Below are 16,796 nucleotides of genomic sequence, written 5' to 3'. Positions count from 1 at the left end.
AGCCAATCAATGCTCTCTCTCATCATTGATGTTTCTATCTCTCTCTCCCTCTCCCTTCCTTTCTGAAATAAATAAAAATATATTTAAATATATATTATATCTACACTAATAAAAGAGAAAAATGGTAATTGGCGTACGACCGCTACCCTTCCCATTGGCTAATCAGCGTATCCTTATGCAAATTAACTGTCAGCCAAGATGGCGGCCGGCAGCCAGGCAGTTGGAAGCGAACATGAGGCTTGCTTGCTGCAGTGACTGCAAACTCCAACGTTCCCCGCCTGACTTGCAGGCCTCTGAGCTGGCAGTTTGAAACATTCTAACAAATATAGCCGGCTGGGATCAGAGCTGAAGTTATACATTGTGTCGATTATAGAACGGCAAACAAACCAGCAGCGGAAGCCTCAGAGCTAGAGCCAGAGCTAAAGCTGGCCCAGAAGAAAAAAAAAAAAGAAAAAAAGGAGCGGTTGGGAGCTTCTGTCAATCGCCAGCCTGAAAGCAGCCCTCAGCCCCTCACCCAGACTGGCCAGGCACCCCAGTGAGGACCCCCACCCTGAAGGGTGTGTGACCAGCTGCAAACAGCCATCATCCCCTCATCCAGGCTGGCCAGGCACCCCAGTGGGGACCCCCATCCTGATCCAGGACACCCTTCAGGGCAAACCAGCCAGCCCCCAGGCCTCTATCCTATATGGTAAAAGGGTAATATGCCTCCCAGCACCAGGATCAGCGGAGCCGCGAGGCCTCCTGGCACCAGATCAGCATGACAGGGGGCAGCGCCCAAACCCCCTGATCACCCTGCGGCTCTGTGTGTACAGGGTGTGGTGTCCCAACGCCCCCCCCCCCCACGGGCCCTGGTCTTTGTGTGAAGGGGTAGAGCCATAACCTCCCCATCGGCCCTGCCCTGAGTGTGAAAGTGGGGGCGCCCCCAACCCCCTGATCGGCCCTGGTTCTGTGGGTGATAGAGGGCGGGTGCCCCAACCCCCCTGATCTGCCCTTGTGGGGGTGTGGAAGGGGGAGGGTGCCCTTAACTTCCCTATAGACCCTATCTCTGTGCGTGACAGTGTGACGAGGGGAAGTCCCCCAACCCCTGATGGGCCCTGCTTCTGTACGTGACGGAGGGGGGGGGGAGGAGGCAGTGCCCCAACCCCCTGATTGGCCCTGCTCTGTGAGTGACAGGGGGCAGCGCCCCAACCCCCTGATTGGCCCTGCTCTGTGCATCACAGGGGGTGGCGCCGCAACCTCCCCATTGACCCTGCCTTGAGTGTGATAGGGGGTGGTGCCCCAACCCCCCAATCGGCCCTACCCTGAGCGTGACTGAGGGTGGCATCGCAACCTCCCAATCCGCCCTGCTCTGTGCATGACAGGGGGCGGCGCCCCAACTCCCCAATCAGCCCTGCTCTGAGCCCGACCAGGGGCTGCACCTAGGGATTGGGCCTGCCCTCTGCCACCCAGGAGCAGGCCTAAGCCAGCAGGTCGTTATCTCCTGAGGGGTCCCAGACTGCGAGAGGGCACAGGCCGGGCTGAGGGACCCCCCCCTTCCCCCCGGAGTGCACAAATTTTTGTGCACCGGGCCTCTAGTATATATATAAAACAATAAATCATGTCCTTGGGTGAGGATTAAAAAAAAAATAATGGTGACATCTATCCCTCACCACACTCTTGCTGAAGGTTCAGCTGCTCTCCCATTTTACAGATGAGGACACAGAGGCTCAGGGCAACAAAACAGTGCTGAGGTGGGGAGCTTCCACAGGGCCTTTTCCAGAAGTTTGTCCCAATGTATCCTCTTCTTCCCTTTACCCCTGCACACATGAACTCTCACCCTGGGCACTAGGCGCCCCTGCAGCATGATGTCACAAATCTCCCATACTTGCTAGGTGCCGCCTTGGGTCTTCTGCCACAGTAGCTGGTCCAGCCCCACGTGGCAGAACCCATAATTAGTGGCCACGTTCTTTTTAAGAAATGTTTTTATTGATTTTTAAGGAGAAAGGGAGAGAGATAGAAACATTGATGAGAGAAACATTGGTGGCTGCCTCCTGCATGCCCCTAATGGGGATCGAGCCCATAATCCTGGCATGTGGGGCATGATGGAGAACTGAACCAGTGACCTCTTGATTCATGAGTCAACTCTTAACCACTGAGCCACACTGGCTGGGCGGTCACCATGTTCTTGCACTGCGTCCCTTTGTCACAGCCTGGGCCACCCATCACAAAGATGGGGAGACCTAAGGATGTTTGTGGTGCCCAGAAAGACAGAGGGAGAGTAGTTGGTGCCTGTAGAGCTATATCCACAGCTCAGTGCATGTCCTTGGGGTGATACCAGACACAGGTCTGGTGGCAAACCCACTTTTGTCCTAGGGTGACACCTGGGTATTCAGGCCTGGTGGTGTATCCAGGCCTAGCATACATTGCTGCTGTGGATTCTGTGGATAAGGATGTGAACCAGAGCAGGTTAGGCCCTTTGCATGAAGCATCTCCTTGAAGCATCATAATAACTCTATCCCATTTACAGTTGAGGAAATTGTGGCTCAGATAGGGGGAAGGGACTTGTCCATCCCCCAGACTCATCCCATATCACCCTCCCCTTCCTTCACTCTGGTCCAGCCCCAGTAGCCTACTGGTCTCCTTTCTGTCCCTTAAACTGCCAAGCTCATTCCTCCCATGCCTGTTCCCTCCATCTGGGAAATCCCTGCCTCAGCGCTTTCAGGTCGAAACCCACTCATCCCTGTGTTGGAACGCAATTTCCTCCACAGCAATGATCAGTGATGACTTTTTCTTTTTCTTTTTTTTTTTTTGCCTCCCAGCCAGTGTACTCCATGAGGGCAAGGACCGTATCTGTCTCACTTGTCCCTATATTTCTAGTAGTTTACAGTTGCTGACATAACAGCAGTGAGCGAGGAGCCTATGGGTTGTTGTACATTATGGTGCAATTTGAGTGTCCTGCTTCCCTCTGCCTTTGCTTAGCCAACTCCTGAGCAACCCGAAGGGCCCAGCTTAAACCTCCCCTCTTCTCTAAGCCTCCAGAGCCAGCTCTGCTTTTTCTGTGACATCTCCTGAGTTGTAGGCACCGTTTTCTAAGACGGTCTCCTCGACTACACTGTAATCTCCAAGAGGACAGGAAGCTGGTTTGACACAGTCACGGTGGACCGCCCTGAACCCAGCACAGCAGATGCTCAAGTGGATTAACGAATGGCTGATCTGTGAGCATGCTCAGTTGTGTTACTACTATGTTGTGTGCGAGGAGCGTGTGCACACCTGGTCAAGTGTGGTGGGGTTCCTGTACCTCCCTCCTGCCCTCCATAGCCTCCTTCCCTTCCCCCAGTAAGCCTGCCACCCCCACGATGTTACCGTTCTCCTGGGGCCTCAGGGGTCTGCCCATGGGGGCAGCTTGGACTTGCACAGACCCATCCTGCCAGCGGCCTAAGGGGTTATCGCGCCCCATCCCCGCTTTGACCCTGACCTCTTCCGGCTCTGCTCAACGTCACAAGGGCACCTGGCCCAATCATTTAGCAAGATGATGGTGTGTCCCCCGGGGCAGGGAGAAGAAATAAACTCCAAAGAGGTAGTGGTGCTGCGGCTGCGTGGCGCGACTGAGGCCTCGGTTGCTATGGTGACGCGGCCTCCTGGAACTCACTTCCGTAGTGGGGCGGGGCAGCCCTAGGCTTGGAGAGTCTGTGAGGGTGGATGGTTTCTCCTTCCCCTCCCAGAATGCCCCGCTGCCTTTTGCGTGCTGACGTCACGGGAGGGCGTGCTCACGCCGTGAGCAGATTAACCGCGCTATATAAATATATAAAGCGATCAGCAGCTGCAGGAGCTCCAGAAGGCAGTTACCTCTGGCCCGGATTGGTTCACTGCTCCGAAAGGCACCAGGAGGCTAGGTGACAGCTCACTGAGGTCCCGGGGCAAACGAGGAGGCTGCGGTCCGCGGTCCGCAGGAGAGTTTCTCAGGTTAGGCGCAGGCGCAGATGTGTTAGGAGCGGCCACTGAGGCGGACGACCCAGCAGCGCTTCCGGGTAGTTCGGTGGCGCCTCGGACTTGGGGTCCTCGACCTGGGCCAAAGACCCGATCCCGCGAAGGCGGCTTTCCCCGGTGTGAGAGTCGCGGACCGCAGGAGAGGCAAAAAGAATACGGATTGGACCAGACCCGAACCACCGACCCTTGCCCATGGCGGCCTTCGTAAGTATGAGGCGGGGTCCAGGGGTTCCGACGGCCTCAGCAATCAGTCCCTCACTCACCGTCCCTCTTTCTCTCCGCGCAGGGTCCTGGCAGCCAGAATGTCACTGAGTATGTCGTTCGAGTTCCCAAGTAAGTCTCAAACCCCACCCCCCCACCCGCCAAACAATCAGAACCTTTAAGAGCCTCTAGGCATGCCAGGCGCTGCCTTGCCTATGATTCATCCTCCAGACTGGCAGCGTCTTGAGGGCAGGGCTGGGATTGAGCGAGGACTCCTTGGGGTAGCACTGTTTTTGAATGGAATGAATGAATGAGTACATTCATATGCAAGCGATGCAGCCCCTGGCCTAACATTCCCTCTGCCAGGAATGCCTTTTCCCCAGCTGTGACTGCTGGTGGGTTCTTGTTGATCCCCAAAACCAGTTCCAGTATTTTCCTCCTCCAGGAAGCATTCTCTGCTTGCCCTCCCTCCTGCCTAGGGCTGAGTTCCCGATTATTCATCTTGGTTCCCCTAAATCTTTGTACCTTTTTCTGCATGGGTTGAGAGTACGGATCTGGCTTCCCTGACAGACTTGGGACCTCTGGGGTGTTTTAAGGGTCCTCAGCATTGCCTGTCACAGAGGGCTGAACCCGGGAGGGTTTGTTGAATGGATTGAGCACTATCTCTTCTTGATCATTCCAGAAATACAACCAAAAAATATAACATCATGGCCTTCAATGCAGCTGATAAAGTCAACTTCGCTACTTGGAATCAGGTAAGTCTGCGTTCTGAGGGGAATGAGGATTGATTGTGAATGTCGTGGCTGTGATAGTAACCAAGTGTGTTCCCTCGGTGCTTCCCAGTGGAGATAAGTGACAACTAAGGTCCAGGTTGAGCAGCTGGGCTCTGAGTAAAACTTGTCAGGCCCTGCAGGAGGCCTTCTGAAAGGAGAACATTTAGACATTGTGCCCACTGATGGGCATTTTGGGCCTAGATTTTTCTGGGCAAGAGAGGAGGCTACATCCTACAGATGGTCTCAGAGTCCCCACCGTAAGGGCTTTGGAGTTGTCTCAGTCCGTTGGGGCTGCTCTAACAGAGCATCATATAAACAACAGCCATTTATTGCTCACTGCTCAGGAGGCTGAAAGTCCAAGATTAAGGCACCAGCAGATTTGGTGTCTGGAAAGGCCCGCTTTCTAGTTCATAGACAGCACTGTTCTCGCTGTGTCCTCTAGGAAGGGGCAAGGGAACTCTGTGGGACCCTTTGGTATAAGGGCTCCACCCTCATGACAAAATCACCTCCCAAGATACCATCCACAGGTGTTAGGTTTCAACATAGGCATTTTGGGACGGAGATACAAACATTCAGTCTATAGCAGAAGCCATTCAGGGTTTTAAATGGGGGTTTTGTAAAGTGATCTGGCTGCTGTAGGGTGGAGGGCAGATGAAGCAGGGTAGAGGTGACAGCTGTGGTCCTGGGGAGCAATAATGGGCTTTGGAGCAAACAGGTTATGAGAAATGATTTAACTATAGTGGGTTTTGGAGGTGGAGCTGACAGGGTTTATTGATGGATTGGATATTGAGGGGTGAGGGCCAGGGCACAATTATAAACGTACATTTTAAAATAATACCTACTGTTAAATTGTCCAGAGATTAAAATTTGGAAAACCTCAGCCTTTAATGGCTTCTGAATTCACGGGGCAGTCCAGAGTCGAATGCAGAGAGGAAGGCCAATTCTAAGCAGGTTGTTTTCTTTCTTTTCTATATATTTTTATTAATTTCAGAGAGGAAGGAAGAGGGAGAGAGATAAAAACATCAATGATGCCAGAGAATCATTGATTGGCTGCCTCCTGCGTGCCCCCTACTGGGGATTGAGCCTGCAACCCAGGCATGTGCCCTGACTGTAAGTCAGAACCGTGACCTCTAGGTTCATAGGTCGATGCTCAAACACAGCCACGCCAGCCAGGCAAGCAGGTTGTTTTCATTGTTTGTTAATCTTCACCTGAGGATATTTCTTTTCTTTTTTATTTTTTTAAAATATATTTTATTGATTTTTTACAGAGAGGAAGGGAGAGGGATAGAGAGTTAGAAACATCGATGAGAGAGAAACATCAACCAGCTGCCTCCTGCACACCCCCTACTGGGGATGTGCACGCAACCTAGGAACATGCCCTTGACCGGAATCGAACCTGGGACCCTTGAGTCTGCAGGCCGACGCTCTATCCACTGAGCCAAACCGGTTAGGGCTCCATTGATTTTTTTTTAGGGAGAGGGAAAGACAGAGAGAAACAAGTGAGAGAAACACATCAATTAGTTGCCTCCTGCATGAGCCCTGACCAGGGCCCGGGCCAGGAAGGAGCCTGCAACCAAAGCATGTGCCCTTGACTGGAATTGAATCAGGGGCCCTTTGGTCTACAGACCGACGCTCTATCCACTGAGCCAAATTGGCTAAGGGCTTATTGTTTTTGTTTGACATTACTGTGGGGGTTTTTTTGCTGTTTTTTTTTTTTTTTCATTTTCATTTAGAAATAATTTCAAACTTTCAAAAAGCTGCACAAATAGACATAGTACAAAGCTTGCCCATATCCCTTCACTCACATTCACTGAGCACTGACTTTCTACTTTTTTTTGCCAAGCAAGAAGTTGGAGTGTCTGTAGCTCAGCTTGGAGAGAATAAAGGGTATTCTTAGGGGTAGGGGCACAGCCCGAGCAAAGGCAGGTGCCCTGAAGAGAGATCTTATTTCCTGCTTCCCCCACCATGTTCCCCCAGGCCCGGCTAGAGAGAGATCTGAGCAACAAGAAGATTTACCAAGAGGAGGAGATGCCTGAGTCAGGTGCAGGCAGTGAGTTTAACCGCAAGCTTCGGGAGGAGGCTCGGAGGAAGAAGTACGGCATCGTCCTCAAGGAGTTCCGGCCTGAGGACCAGCCCTGGCTGCTCCGAGTCAATGGCAAGTCGGGCAGGAAGTAAGTGGTGATGGCAGCAGGTGCCCACCCTCCTCTTCCCTCATGCCCTCACTTTGTGGGGTGCTCTCTCAGAACTTGTATGCCCCATATGCACAGAGCAGGTGACAGCATGTCCTCCGTCATGGGGTCTCATTTTATTTATTTATTTATTCATTCTGTTTTTTAATATATATATATATAATTATTAGTATTACAGATGTCTCCCATTTTACCCTCCTTTACCCACCCTCCCAGGTCTTCACCACCCTATTGCCCACGTCCATGGGCTCTGCATATAAGTTCTTTGGTTTATCTCTTTTATAGGGTTTTATTTTTAAAGGTAAATCAAGTTGGTGCGTGTATAGGAGTTCCAAGGGCACCTGCCCTGTTCATGTACATCCAGGGGCCACCTTGAAGGTGGGCAGCAGGGAAGGGGCACTCTAACGTTGCCTGGACTTCTGTGTGGGAAGAGTGTGAGGGCAGAAGCCAGGAGGAGGCTCGCAGTGGTTCAGGCCCAAGGGGCAGCCTGGAGGCAGATCAGAGGGGTCTGACTGCAGGGCCTGTGCTCTTCAGGTTATCTAACATGTTCCTTCCATGAAAGGACCATGATATGTAAAATGGGGGAAGCCCTCAGCCCACTCTGCAGGGTGAGGAGCACTGGCCCTGCTTCCCAGATTTGGAAATCAGGGCTCAGACAGTTCAAGAGCTAGCCCAAAGCTTCCCAGCCTCTGATTGCTCGGAGAAACCAGGTGGTTCAGTAGAAGGGACAGGCCCAGGGGCATGGTGGGCCAGGGCGGGTCTCTCTGGGCACAGGCTGTGACCATGACCATGGTTCTTTGCAGGTTCAAGGGTATAAAGAAGGGAGGTGTGACAGAGAACACGTCCTACTATATCTTCACCCAGTGCCCTGACGGGGCTTTTGAAGCGTTCCCAGTGCACAACTGGTACAACTTCACGCCGCTGGCCCGGCACCGTACGCTCACTGCTGAGGAAGCCGAGGAGGAGTGGGAGAGGTGAGTAAGCCTGGGCAGGGCTGGGAGGGAAGCAGGATGTAGACAGTGTCGTCTCTCAGCTTCACCAGTGTAGAGCCAAAATAATTGGAAATAAGGTAGGTCACCATAACTTTATGCCCCGCTGGGAGCTGGGGACTCAGTGATGACCAAGCCAGACCCCACCAGGCCCTCAGGGAGCCCTCAGTCCAGTGGGGAGACATAAACCAAACCATCAAGGATGTATAGGGTCCTGTGAGAGCTAAGGAGTTGGTGACCGAAAGCAGGGCAGGGTGTCCCTGGATGCCTTGAGTTTTCCCAGGCAGGAGATCTAGGCTGGATCAACTGCAGATATTTGTTGCCTGAGATTGGTCTTGTTATGGCCTTTGTTTTGAAATCTGTTTTGTCTGATGTAAATATTGCTACCCCAGCTTTTTCATTTCTGTTTGCATGAATCCCTTTACTTTAAAATATATATATATTTTATAAAATAAATATATAAATAAATATATAAAATAAGTAAATATATATATGTGTGTGTGTGTGTGTGTGTGTGTGTGTGTGTATATACATATATATATTTCAGAGAAGAAGGGAGAGGGAAAGAAAGATAGAAATATCAATGATGAGAGAGAATCATTGATAGGCTGCCTCCTGCACGCCCCCCACTGGAGACTGAGTCTGAAACCCGGGCATGTGGGCTGACTGAGAATTGAACCTTGACCTCCTAGTTCATAGGTTGACTTTCAGCCACTGAGCCATGCTGGCTGGGCGTCTTTGTTATTTTAATTTTGATGTGTCTTCTTGTGGACCTGAAATTGGTCTTGAGCTGAGAGAGGTGCTGGGATGCCAACACCACACCAACACCTTCTCCTTGAGAGCTCAGGGTAGAGGGAACTGAAAAAGGGTCAGCTCTCCCCGTGTGCTTTTAGGGTGTCCATGTTATGTGCGAGTCCCCTGGGGTCAGATCATGCCTCTTAGCACCTAACTCATGTCTGTGGTTCCCTTCTGGGGAATATCCAGTGATGTGCAGGGAGGAGGCCTGGTTCCTGGAGGGGGCCCTGGAGCCAGGCCTGTTATCAGACCCCAGTGTACCCCTTACCTCCGCCTGCAGAAGGAACAAAGTCCTGAACCACTTCAGCATCATGCAGCAGCGGCGGCTCAAAGACCAGGACCAGGACGAGGAGGATGAGGAGAAGGATAAGCGTGGCCGCAAAAAGCCCAGTGAGCTGCGCATCCATGACCTGGAAGACGACCTGGAGATGTCATCTGATGACAGCGAGGCCAGCGGCGAGGAGGGTGAGCCTGGGCAGAGCCTGCCCTGGTGGCTGGGGTACAGCTGCCTAAGTCGCGCTTAAGTCTTACTTTATAAAGGTAGTTGAGTGACAACACAGAGTGATTAATGCCATTGAAAAAAACAGTTTACAGTTTCCTGGGAGATGAGAGGCAGGCACAACATGCCATGCAGGGCCACTTGCGGAAGCACCAGAATGAGTTGGAGGCGGAAATGAGTGATGGGCCCTGGCCGGTGTGGTTCAGTTGGTTGAGCATCATCCCATGCACTGAAAGGTCTCCAGTTCAATTCTCAGTCAGGGCACATGCCCAAGTTGCAGGCTTGATCTGTGGTTGGGGTGCATGCTGATTGATGTTTCTCACATCAGTGTTTCCCCTCCCTCTTTTCCTTCCTTTCTCTTAAAAAAAAATAAATCAATAAAAACATTTTTAAAAAGATATGGTGGGACCCACCAGTTTGAATCATTCCAGGGGCTCTGTGCTCCAAGAGTGATTCAGTGCAGAAGACAGTGGCCCTCAGTGTGAGATTGGAGAAAGGCTGTGGCCAGGGGGTAGAGAGCCCAGATTGGTTTGGTTTGCACGTGAGAGGTGTTGCCCCTAGGCAAGCCCTTTGCTTTCTCTAAGAATTGGCCAGCTCCCCCTTTGTCAAGGCCTGAGATGTCCCAGTGTCCTTGAATATACAAACCCCGATGAGTGCTCAGCCCCCCTCCACTTCCCCAGGTGTCAAAGCCCCCAAGGCCAAGAAGAAGGCACCGATGACTAAGGCAGGCCGGAAGAAGAAGAAGAAGAAGGGGTCAGATGATGAGGCCTTTGAGGACAGTGACGATGGGGACTTTGAGGGCCAGGAGGTGGACTACATGTCTGATGGCTCCAGGTGAGGCAGGCGGGAGGCAGGTGTGGGACCCTGGCACAGCCTGGAGGAAGAGCTCATTCACCCTCTGCTCACACTCTGTGTTGCAGCAGCTCTGAGGAAGAGCCGGAGGGCAAGCCCAAGGTCACCCAGCAGGAGGAGGGTCCCAAGGGCGTGGATGAGCAGAGCGAAAGCAGTGAGGAGAGTGAGGAGGAGAAGCCTCCTGAGGAGGACAAGGAGGAGGAGGAGGAGAAGAAGGCACCCACCCCACAAGAGAAGAAGCGGAAGAAAGGTGGGCTTGGCTTTCCAGGCTTCTGTCCCCTCTGCCCTTTACTAGATCCCCTTATCTGAGATAGAGCTGAGGGTGGGTGTGGGTGCCTCTGATCCTGACAGCTCTTCTTTGTCCCCATACAGACAGCAGTGATGAGTCTGACAGCTCGGAAGAGAGTGACATTGACAGTGAGGCCTCCTCAGCTCTCTTCATGGCTGTAAGGCCCAGCCAGGGTTGGGAGGAGGGATGTCGGCCCTGCTGTCTGTTTCCAGACTCACGTCCCCAACCCTAAAATTTGCAGAAAAAGAAGACTCCCCCCAAGAGAGAGCGGAAGCCATCAGGGGGCAGCTCAAGGGGCAATAGCCGGCCAGGCACACCCAGCACAGAGAGTGGCAACACCTCCTCCACCCTTCGGGCAGCTGCCAGCAAACTGGAGCAAGGTGGGTGGCCTTCCCGACCCACTGCAACCTCCTGACCTTTGTTCTTGTGTGCACTGAGCATCAGGATCTGAGGCCAGATCAAGGGGCTGACACCTATCTGCCCCTGATCTCCTTGTATCCATAATCTAGGCACCACCCGGCCTGGGGTCTCCCAACATGTCCAGTGTCACATTTCTAATACTCAGCCCTGCCTCTGCTCTCACAGGAAAGCGGACAAATGAGGCGACAGCAGCTAAGCGGTTGCGGCTGGACAGTGGACCCCAGAGCCTGTCTGGGAAGTCGACCCCTCAGCCCCAATCTGGGAAGTCAACCCCCAGCAGTGGGTAAGTTGGTGAGGACAGCAGGGGCAGGAGGGGACCACTGGGAAGGAGGGCCACCCACTAACCTCCCCACTCTCCACTGCGCTCCAGTGACGTGCAGGTGACTGAGGACGCTGTGCGCCGCTACCTGACACGGAAGCCCATGACCACGAAAGACCTGCTGAAAAAGTTCCAGACCAAGAAGACGGGGCTGAGCAGCGAGCAGACAGTGAACGTACTTGCCCAGATCCTCAAACGCCTAAACCCTGAGCGCAAGATGATTAACGACAAGATGCACTTCTCCCTCAAGGAGTGAGGGGCTGGCCCCCACCCTTTTGCCCAATAAATAAGCTCGTCTCCAGAAGTTCATGGGCTCTTGAATTCCACATACTCATTGCTGTGGGTCCAACTGTCCACTTGTCACCCTGCTCCCTGAATCCCAGGACCCAGCATTAATAAGTTGGAAAAACCTAAGCAGCATTCTTCTCAATTTACTTCTCTTATTCTCCCCCACTCCTCCTTGTAGAGCAGCCGTGGGCAAACTACGGCCCGTGGGCCGGATCCGGATCCGCCCGTTTGAAATGAATAAAACTAAAAAAAAAAAAAGACCGTACCCTTTTATGTAATGATGTTTACTTTGAATTTATATTAGTTCACACAAACACTCAATCCATGCTTTTGTTCTGGCCCTCCGGTCCAGTTTAAGAACCCATTGTGGCCCTTGAGTCAAAAAGTTTGCCCACCCCTGTTCTAGAGCCTTGAGATGTCTCTCAGAACTTATTTTGCACGTGGGGTGATTTCTTCAGGTCTGTCTTCCACTTTGCCAGTTCTCTCTTCAGCTGTTTCTTTTTCAGATCAGCTGGTCTGTGTGTTTTGTTTTTTAAATTTTATTGATTTCAGAGAGGAAGGGAGAGGGAGAGAAACAAAATGATGAGAATCATTGATTGGCTGCCTCCTGCATGCCCCCTACTGGGGATCAAACCAGCAATCCGGGCATGTGCCCTTGACTGGGACTCTTCAGTCTGCAGGCTAACACTCTACCCACTGAGCCAAACTGTCTAGGGCTAGTTTAAAATGTTTTTATTGATTTTAGAGGAGAAACATCTATCAGAAAAATATTGATTGGTTGCCTCTTGTACACACCCCAGTGGAGGACCAATACTGCAACCTGGATGTGTGCTCTGACTGCTATCAAACTGGCAATCCCCTGGTGCACAGGATGATGCTCAACCAACTGAGCCACACCAGCCAGGGCAGCTGGTCTGTTTTGAGTGTTTGGTCCTTAATGTGTGTGTGTGTTTAAAATATATTTTTATTGATTTCAGGGAGAGAGAGAAACATCAATGAGGAGGATCATTGATTGGCTGCCTCCTACACACCCCACACGGGATCAAGCCCGCAACCCAGGCATGTGTCCTGACTGGGAATCGAACTGTGACCTCCTGGTTCATAGGTCGATGCTCAACCACTGAGCCACGCAGGCTAGACTGTCCTAAATGTTTTCATCCCTTTCACATTTTTATTTTAAGCATCTTGTCTTATAGTTTTCATCAGACACATCAGCACCTGAAGCTCACAGGCCTCCTGTTCTATCTTCTGACTGGTCTTCATGACTGTAATCTTGAATAGGGGAACTGGTGGCCAGCTTGGGGCTCTGTGGGACTCCTGGATGGTCTACAGGCCGGTCCTTGTAAATGGGTTTTGCCTTTGCTCCCACCAGGTGCCCCACGAGTCCCAGCCTGGGCCCATTTGGGATGGTTCTCAGCTCAGGGCTTTGTCCCTACATGGCAGCAAAAACCCAAACCCCTTTTATTGCTGATGTTGGCACCTTTTTCAGCTCTCCAGTGATGTTTCTGGGGCTTCCCTTTCTTACAAGTTGGTTATGTATTTTTTCCAGCATTGCTAGATGTTCTGTAGTGGGAGGACTGTTTAATTTCATGGACAATAATGCTGCTGGAAATGAAATTTGGCAGCAGGCGCTACTTTTGAACCCCTATCCCAAGTGATCCAGATTTCTATCTTGCCCTCGGCTGGAAACTGCAGGTGGAAAACTTCCCCACCCAGTTCCACAGGACCTTGGCTGTCGACTGGGAATGCCTGAGATGTCAGGCTAATTCCTAGGAATGTCCCAGGTCGGTCCAACCTCCCTCCCCATACTTCCGCCAGGCCTTTTTGGGGCAGCAGGAAAGATGCTCTCACCCTTTGCCCTGGGATTTTTACCCCTATACTCAGCCATGTGGATGTGACCTACCAGTAAAGCCATATGCCTCAGTGGTTAGGAGCAGGGACTGTGTGTTCAACAGGACCTGGGTTCAAATTCTGCCTGCGTTTAATTCTGGGTGACTCTGGACTACTTCTGAAAGTAGTCTCAATAGGTACTGCAATAAGAGCAACCACACCAGCCCTAACCGGTTTGGATCAGTGGATAGAGCTTTGGCCTGCGGACTAAAGGGTCCCAGGTTTGATTCTGGTCAAAGGCATGTACCTTGGTTGCGGGCACATCCCCTACGATGTTTCTAACTCTATCCCTTTCCCTTCCTCTCTGTAAATAAAATCAATAAAATGTATTTTTTAAAAAAGAACAACCATACCAAATTAGTGAAGCAATCCCCTGTATGTAGATTTCCGGTCATTTCTGATCTTTTGCTGATAGAAAGCAGCGGATAGTCCTGAGTTTGTGTCTGCTCACCTGCTAAGCATAAATTCCTGAAACAGTTTCGGGGTCAAAGGGATGGGATTTGCAGTTTCAGTATCAACTGTTCAACTGCTACCAACTTACACTCCCACCCACAGTGTGCGGATGCACCTATGTCATGCGTGCACTCCAGCCATGTGAAAGCAAACTCTGATTTTTGCCAATCTTGGGTTCCGAGTCGAGTTTTAACTCAATCTCACCTGTGTGAGGTCGAGCACCTCTTCAAACATGCAAAAGCTATTTGAATTTCCTTTGCCTCAAAAGCTCTCCCAAGCTCCTCAGTGCCAAACACCATGTTAATCACCGTCCTCAGAACCTCATGTGGGAGGGACTGATTAGCCTCCTTTCAGAGGTAAGGGACAGTCTCACTTCCCAGGGGCCACAGGGGCAGGGTATGGAAGTCACTGTGACTTGCAACTGCCTCCAAGACCCAGAGGGAGCCAACCTCCCTTCTTGCTGATGCTCTGGACACCAGGACCGGCTGAGTCCCAGGGTCCTCTGGTGGGCCTTCTAGAGGCAGGAGTCCCTGCAGGGTGAGCTTCCGGCCCCTTGTGTCCCAACTCTTGGCTGTCCTGGAGTCTTTCCTTTTTCCTGTTTTGACACTGGCTCAGCCAGGCCCAGACACAGGAGCATGATGTCTTAATCCTCTAGGCTGGAGCCATGATGGATGAGTCCCCATTAGCTAATTCACCTGCCAAACCACCTCTTCCCTGCTCCCGCTCCCACCCACCCAACATATCTATTCCACCTGGTGCCCAACACAGGGGCTCCTGAGCCTCAGCACCCTGCTTGAATGGGAAGGGGCCCCAATGGGGGACCCACAGAACATACCCCCCCCACCTCTCCTTCCACATGGCAGGTGGGACAGTGGGGCAGGGACCCTGGTTGCTCACCCTGGGCTGGGCCCTGGCTGCCGCTTCAACTCTTAAATCAAGGTGTGGAGAGCGTGTCAGAAATAGATCTATGGAATGTCTGGATGAGGGGTTGAGCCCTTAACTCTTAGAAGGAAAGAATGTGGGACAGAGGGAGTTGGCCTGCCTGGGTCTGAGGATGTGGGAGACAAGCTGGTGGGGGACATGGGGCCTTCGTGCCCATACAGCATCCGGCAGTGAAGAGGTTATTCCCAGCCCGGATGGGGATAAATTGAGGGCGCAGGACCTCTCCGTCCTCAGGACCTGCTCGTCACAATGGCCATAGGAAGAGTCCTGCTCGGCTCTCTGCTGCTCCTATCCCTGCAGCTGGGCCTCGGCGGGAACCCGAGTCCTCCAGGGGCTCCAGTGGTGGAGGGAACACCCTCGTCCGAGCCAGCCACAGACACAGGGACCTGGAAGGCACAGCTGGGTAAGGATCCCCAGCACCCCGTGTGACTCCCCAACTCCTTCCTGGCCAACCCCTGACCACTGTCAACTGCCCCTTGTTCCCACCCAGGTGCCCGCCTGCGCCGAGCCCCGGCTGGCCCATGCCAGCTGCGGAGCTTGGCCCTGCCAGTGGTGGAGCTGGGCCTGGGCTATGCTTCGGAGGAGACGATCATCTTCCGCTACTGCGCTGGCAGTTGTCCCCGAGGTGCCCGCACCCAGCACAGCCTGACGCTGGCCTGGCTGCGGAGCCAGGGCCGAGCACATGGAAGCCCCTGCTGCCAGCCCACCCGCTATGCTGACGTGGCCTTCCTGGATGATCACCACCACTGGCAGTGGCTGCCCCAGCTCTCAGCGGCTGCCTGCGGCTGCAGTGGCTGAGGGTGCCCAGACGGGGCCCTGCAGGCACTCCAGAGGTCTGATGACTTATTTATTGGAGACCTGGATGCCCAGATGATGAGAAGATGGGGTGGGCTGGAGATGCCAGCAAGGGACACAATAAAGGAAATTGATCCTGGGGTCTTGTGATTCTGTGTTCAGTGGGGTGCTCCTGACCTTGTCATCTTAGCTCCTGGTTGGTGGGCAGGTAGGGTCTGGGCTTCCCTTGCAGATCCCAGCCCCAGCAAACAGCCAGTGCAAGGAAGGCCACCTTGTCCATTTCCTAGCTTTATTCACAAACAGTGTCCCTGAGAAGCTGGGCAAAGGGCCTGGGGGTTAGCAGGCTGGGGGTGGCTGCCCAGGCTCCTCTGGTCCTACCCCCTCAGGGAGGGAGCGGCAGATCACGGAGATGCGTCGGCCTCGGGGAACCCGAAGTTTCCCAAAAAAGGACTCTTCATCCCGAAGGATCTCATGGGAGAAGTCATAACGGGCAGAGTCTCTGAAAGAGAAAACAGAGGCTGTGACTGGGTAGGGTGAGGGCACCCCTGTTCCAGGCTAAGCGTCTGCTGTGTAGTGGATGGTAGTTTTTTGTGAGGGCTGAGTGAGAGACGGTGCTTGAAGTGCTGGGTAGCGTCTGACCAGTGATTAGTAGGGTGGTGGCTTCTTGGCGGGCAGTACCTAAGGATGTACAGTGAGCATGGCTCCAGCAAGAGTTCTAGCCACTCCCCAGGCTCCTGGGTGTGTACCAGCCGCATGACACTGGGAGACAGCAGGGACAGGCCAGCGATGGTGGTTCCGCAGAACTGGAAGAGGGAGCAGGGTGGTGGGTCAGGCTCTGGCCAGGCTGGCCCAACCCCAGCTGGGAGCTTCAAGCTGCTGGCTTCTGCCCACCTTGATGCTGTCAACGTGTGGCTTGATGTAGCCCCGAGGTTCTAGGTCCAGCACGTGCACTGAGGACAGCAGGGTCTGGTCTGGGCCAAAGGCGGCTGCCTGAACACGCTGCAGGATGGCCCGGCTTGCCTCTGACCAGCGAGACTTTTCTGTCTCTCGGAAGCCATGGATGGCCTGCAGAGAGAGCTCGGGTCAAGCCTGGAAACTCCGGGGGGTATGCGGGTGGGGGACACGGCGCTCTGGGG

At 53.0% G+C, this 16,796-nt stretch overlaps 3 protein-coding genes across 7 annotated transcripts; 2 read left to right on the top strand and 1 right to left on the bottom strand.

The window, feature by feature from the left end:
- The first annotated feature begins 3,796 nt into the window (after positions 1 to 3,796).
- Positions 3,797 to 11,596, top strand: GTF2F1 (general transcription factor IIF subunit 1). Of its 5 annotated transcripts, XM_014466489.2 has the most exons (13): positions 3,799 to 4,099; positions 4,151 to 4,170; positions 4,253 to 4,299; positions 4,850 to 4,922; positions 6,918 to 7,111; positions 7,933 to 8,103; positions 9,194 to 9,378; positions 10,093 to 10,246; positions 10,333 to 10,514; positions 10,637 to 10,710; positions 10,795 to 10,933; positions 11,139 to 11,256; positions 11,344 to 11,596. In XM_014466489.2, exons 2-13 carry the CDS (start codon positions 4,159 to 4,161, stop codon positions 11,546 to 11,548), a joined length of 1,554 nt encoding a protein of 517 aa, XP_014321975.1. In that variant the 5' UTR covers positions 3,799 to 4,099; positions 4,151 to 4,158; the 3' UTR covers positions 11,549 to 11,596. The 5 variants fall into 5 exon arrangements, 4 of the variants coding, with proteins under 4 accessions (XP_014321976.1, XP_014321975.1, XP_014321974.1 ...); XR_002832207.1 differs by having other exon boundaries at positions 3,797 to 4,170; positions 11,063 to 11,256; positions 11,344 to 11,415; XM_014466490.2 differs by having other exon boundaries at positions 3,798 to 4,170; positions 10,336 to 10,514.
- Positions 11,597 to 14,927: 3,331 nt separating this feature from the next.
- PSPN (persephin) lies at positions 14,928 to 15,800 on the top strand. Its single transcript, XM_014466487.2, has 2 exons — positions 14,928 to 15,268; positions 15,356 to 15,800. The coding sequence occupies exons 1-2, from the start codon at positions 15,115 to 15,117 to the stop codon at positions 15,661 to 15,663; spliced, it is 462 nt and encodes a 153-aa protein (XP_014321973.1). The 5' UTR covers positions 14,928 to 15,114; the 3' UTR covers positions 15,664 to 15,800.
- Positions 15,801 to 15,928: 128 nt separating this feature from the next.
- ALKBH7 (alkB homolog 7) lies at positions 15,929 to 16,743 on the bottom strand (the record flags this gene model as incomplete). The annotated part of the gene is made up of 3 exons (XM_014466448.1): positions 15,929 to 16,159; positions 16,339 to 16,463; positions 16,552 to 16,743. Coding segments are annotated over 3 exons (480 nt in total), but the record flags the coding sequence as incomplete, so codon positions are not given.
- Between the last annotated feature and the right edge of the window lie 53 nt (positions 16,744 to 16,796).

The sequence above is a fragment of the Myotis lucifugus genome, unplaced genomic scaffold, assembly GCF_000147115.1.
Source record: "Myotis lucifugus unplaced genomic scaffold, Myoluc2.0 scaffold_341, whole genome shotgun sequence".
Classification (NCBI taxonomy): Eukaryota; Metazoa; Chordata; class Mammalia; order Chiroptera; family Vespertilionidae; genus Myotis; species Myotis lucifugus.
The sequence above is the reverse complement of the archived record's forward strand: the minus strand, read 5'-3'. Positions and strand labels throughout refer to the sequence as shown.

What these genes read in the sequence shown, in the direction of transcription:
- GTF2F1 (XM_014466489.2), top strand. An exon ending in TATGTCGTTCGAGTTCCCAA is followed by an intron (nt 4,300 to 4,849) that starts GTAAGTCTCAAA and finishes TGATCATTCCAG; the next exon opens with AAATACAACCAAAAAATATA. An exon ending in TGCCAGCAAACTGGAGCAAG is followed by an intron (nt 10,934 to 11,138) that starts GTGGGTGGCCTT and finishes CTGCTCTCACAG; the next exon opens with GAAAGCGGACAAATGAGGCG.
- PSPN (XM_014466487.2), top strand. Translation starts at nt 15,115, where the DNA reads ATGGCCATAGGAAGAGTCCTGCTCGGCTCTCTGCTGCTCCTATCCCTG. An exon ending in GACCTGGAAGGCACAGCTGG is followed by an intron (nt 15,269 to 15,355) that starts GTAAGGATCCCC and finishes GTTCCCACCCAG; the next exon opens with GTGCCCGCCTGCGCCGAGCC.